This window comes from Diadema setosum, chromosome 16 (genome assembly GCF_964275005.1).
Source record: "Diadema setosum chromosome 16, eeDiaSeto1, whole genome shotgun sequence".
NCBI lineage: Eukaryota > Metazoa > Echinodermata > Echinoidea > Diadematoida > Diadematidae > Diadema > Diadema setosum.
This window is the reverse complement of record NC_092700.1, coordinates 36,553,089-36,556,736: the sequence shown is the minus strand read 5'-3', so window position 1 is coordinate 36,556,736 and position 3,648 is coordinate 36,553,089. Positions and strand designations below refer to the sequence as shown.

General features: G+C 41.7%; 1 protein-coding gene across 1 annotated transcript; it reads right to left on the bottom strand.

Moving 5' to 3' along the window:
• Positions 1 to 692: 692 nt before the first annotated feature.
• LOC140239867 (G-protein coupled receptor GRL101-like) lies at positions 693 to 3,310 on the bottom strand. Its single transcript, XM_072319687.1, has 2 exons — positions 3,240 to 3,310; positions 693 to 1,779 (listed from the first exon to the last, which is right to left on the bottom strand). Exons 1-2 carry the CDS (start codon positions 3,308 to 3,310, stop codon positions 693 to 695), a joined length of 1,158 nt encoding a protein of 385 aa, XP_072175788.1.
• Positions 3,311 to 3,648: the final 338 nt, after the last annotated feature.

Below are 3,648 nucleotides of genomic sequence, written 5' to 3'. Positions count from 1 at the left end.
CAAATAACTGTGACAGCGTAAAGATATACCTGTAGGTGGTATGCATTGTGCAACAATTATTACCGATCTTCTAGGAATGTGCTACAAAGCATTTTTTTTTTTTTTACCTTTATGCCTATGTTTCTAGCAACTTAGATCATAATTGGTATGCTACTGCCTTTGGCAAGATGAAGTGTGGGTAAGTGGATAATTCTACCCGGCGTGTATATCACAATTTGACAAAATAAAGAGAAAAACAAATCGGAAGCTTCGTTCTCCTTCCAAATCTCGTCACCTTACATGCAGAGCGGTGCTTGATACCATCCAAATAAAACTGCATGTTTCGATGCTCCTATAAAGTTTACATACTATAGCATAGCTAGATTTTTCTTCTAAGTGTACATAATCAACAGTTAGCATCATACATACATATTAGATACTAATCTTAATATCTTGATTTCTCATTTGTGATTGTTTTACGGAGTTCTATTTATCTGTTTCATATTCATCTTATTTGCTCTTTCTTCGCTCTCTTGATTTTGGTTATTCTTTGACGGAACTTTCACTCTACGTGAGACGTTAGTTGGGACTGACTGAAAACCAGTTCCCGCCAAGATAAAGTATTTCAAAGTTTAACGTTTTTAAATTTTCTCTACTTTCTCCTTTCGTAACAGACAAGACAGAAGTAGAAGTAGAATGCGGTAAATTATTTTTTACAGCCTGCTTTTTCCTTTCAATTTCTGTTTACGGGTCGTGGTGTCCACGATTGTGTACAGGTAAGGGTTAATTGATGAGTTGATAGGTAGGACAAAGACCACTAGCCAGGCGTAGACGTCCGAGCTGAGTGTGACAATGTTACTCTGGACTAGTATTCCTAGAATGATGATGGGCATCCAGCAAAAGAAGTCCGTACCGACCAAGAGTGACATTTTAGCAGCCATCTTGATTTCAGCTCCTTCACTGTCTATGCGTCCCGCCTTGTTCCTGGTAACCCGCACCCAGATAAAGATTATGATGTACGCGATGAGTACGACGGAGAAACAAAATAAGTTGACTCCAAGGAACAGGGCAATGGAAAACTGCCAAGTTGACTCCGATGCCGCCGCAACAGTCTTATGGTGCACAACACCAATCTCTGTGAATGTGTTTTCATCAACCACAGATATGAGTCCAGAATTCTTTCGAATCAATGGCAGGCCTACACACACGTCGCTCAGTCCATAAGCGTCGGGGTTGAGATAATTCAGTACAGCAGCAAAGATGCTAAGGAGGAGGGCTAGTCCCCAGGTCGCTCCTACTACCACGTGAGCTGATTTGACACTAAGGCGACGTTCACTGAACGGAAAGAGAACGCAAATGACTCGATCGAGGCTGATGATGGTAATCAAGAAAACAGACGTCTCGCTGCTGAGTACAGAGATGAAGCCCGCCGCCTGACAAATGCTGCTGGTTCGCCACTCTTCGGCCCGCCCCTCCCAGAAGTAGGAATCCGAAATAACGATGTCCATAATTGCTAGGATCAGGAGGCAGATTCCCATAAGGAAGTCAGAGATGGCAAGATTCAAAATTAGAATAGACTGGACTTTAGCCGTATCTCTTGAAAACTTGGCCAACAGTCGCTGGATTATTACGTAGGAGTTTCCGATAAGTGCGCTGATTCCAAGAATCCAGATGAAGATTTTAGTTGGAAGATCCTGCAGAAAAGTCAGTCTGCAGGTGAAGAGCGGGTGGGCTGGTAGACGGAGAGTGCACACAGCTTTCTCTGGAGCTACGCAACATATGCGTGGGTCGAAGGCGTGACTGAAAATAAATTGTGATGTCATGTCAGGCACAAATCATTAATATCTCGACTACCATGAACGAACATTAAGAACCCAACTGAGGCTGCAGGTAACAGGAACATCCGACCAAGTCATGTGACTGACGTGTAACCAAATTGGTGTCAGCATAAGTTAAAACTATAGCCAGAAGAACAATTGAAACCATAAATGTACACAGGATACTTTGCTGAGGGAAGGGGGCAAGAATACGTTCGATATTCAGCTATTCGGGATGACCACGCCAACAATAGGTAAGGGAGTACAGCAGCGACCGAGCGAGGGAGGGTGTGGTCCCGGGCATACCCCCCCCCCCTCCCCGCCTCACCCAAGGGAACTTTCGCATTTTTAGAATTGAAATTCAACGATATTTTGAAAGTTGTTAATCCCCTAAATCAGATGAATTAGTATATGGCGGGGAGAGGGGGGGGGGGGATACTAAATCATGGTATCCTTTACCTCTTGTTTTACGTGTGCGTCTTACTTGTGTACTATGGCACTATGGCACTATGGCACTATGGCACTATGGAAGTGGACCAAACTTTGGAAGGGTGTCGGAGGGGTATAGATCCTCCCATAATGAGGAGCATTTGCATTCTTACAAATATCGGGTGCTAAATGTTGGAAACTTTTTCGTGAAATTAGAGTTACGAAAATAAAGATTACGGAGAGAAAATGTGTATGGATAAATCCTGGTTTATGTTATCTCTTGTGTAGTGAGTGCCTCACTGTATCACTATTCTAAGTCTCCGAAAGTGTACCGAAATGGGGAGCGGGTGAGAGGGGAATATCCTCTTCCCACTTGGCTGAATGCATCATATAATGTATGTCTTAATATAGTAGGATCCGTTATCTCTTTACCTCTTTCACATGTTCCTCCAGCTCCTGCCTGATCCCTCCCCCTTTCCCCTGGCCACCCCCACCCCGCTGCCAGTGTCTGCGTATGACCATGATGAGAACTTACAGCGCTAACTAATCAATGGTGACAAAATGTGCTGTCTCTATTCAAAACAAAACCGATAACAAACAAAACGGAATCTAGATGAAATCAATTAAAGGTTTATTATACAACACTGTGAACATTCAAACTCGCTGAAATTGACTGCTGAAAAGAATATGGGTGACTCACTATGTGTTCACAATGTGTTCACATATTGGCTATGTAAAAACGTTCGATTTTAACGGTGTAAAGATGAGTTTACACCGTTTTTTATGTTTTTTCACAAAGTGTTTACATGACACTGTTTTGCTTCACATTGTGATTTCATGTTTCACAATGTGATCACATTGTTACAACGCTCAAATCTAACAGCATGAAGAGATTTCACACAGTGTTCACAATGTGTTCATAATTGTGTTTAACATTGCGTTTCACACTTTGGGACACTATGTTCTTCCCAGCAAGGAAATGCAAAGTTGTACAAAAAAAGAGAAAAATCTTACATCGCGTTCAAGTTGTCCATACCGTCAAATATACCAGGATAGATTGAGAGTGGCGAAGGTGGTCGTACCATGAAGTAACTATGTGAGAAAAAAAAAATACAACAGGAAAGGAAATGCTGTTTAATCCGTTATTCAAATGGCATTGCGTGTTTGTGTTGATGAAAATGTGGTGGAATGGAGGGCTGTTCAAGATAAACCCGCATAAAAGCTTTTTTTAATCATTAATGTTCTGTGTTCGCTGTGAATTTTTATCACTCAATATATGCTAACGGTATATAAGTGTAAAAATATGTAAAGTTTGTTTGTTTCATTTCCATCTGAGAAGAGAACTGGATATAGTCTACACATTCATATACATTAGCTGAGTCTTCCATTATGGGGTGCAGTTTGAGTTGGATGTGAGGTGGGA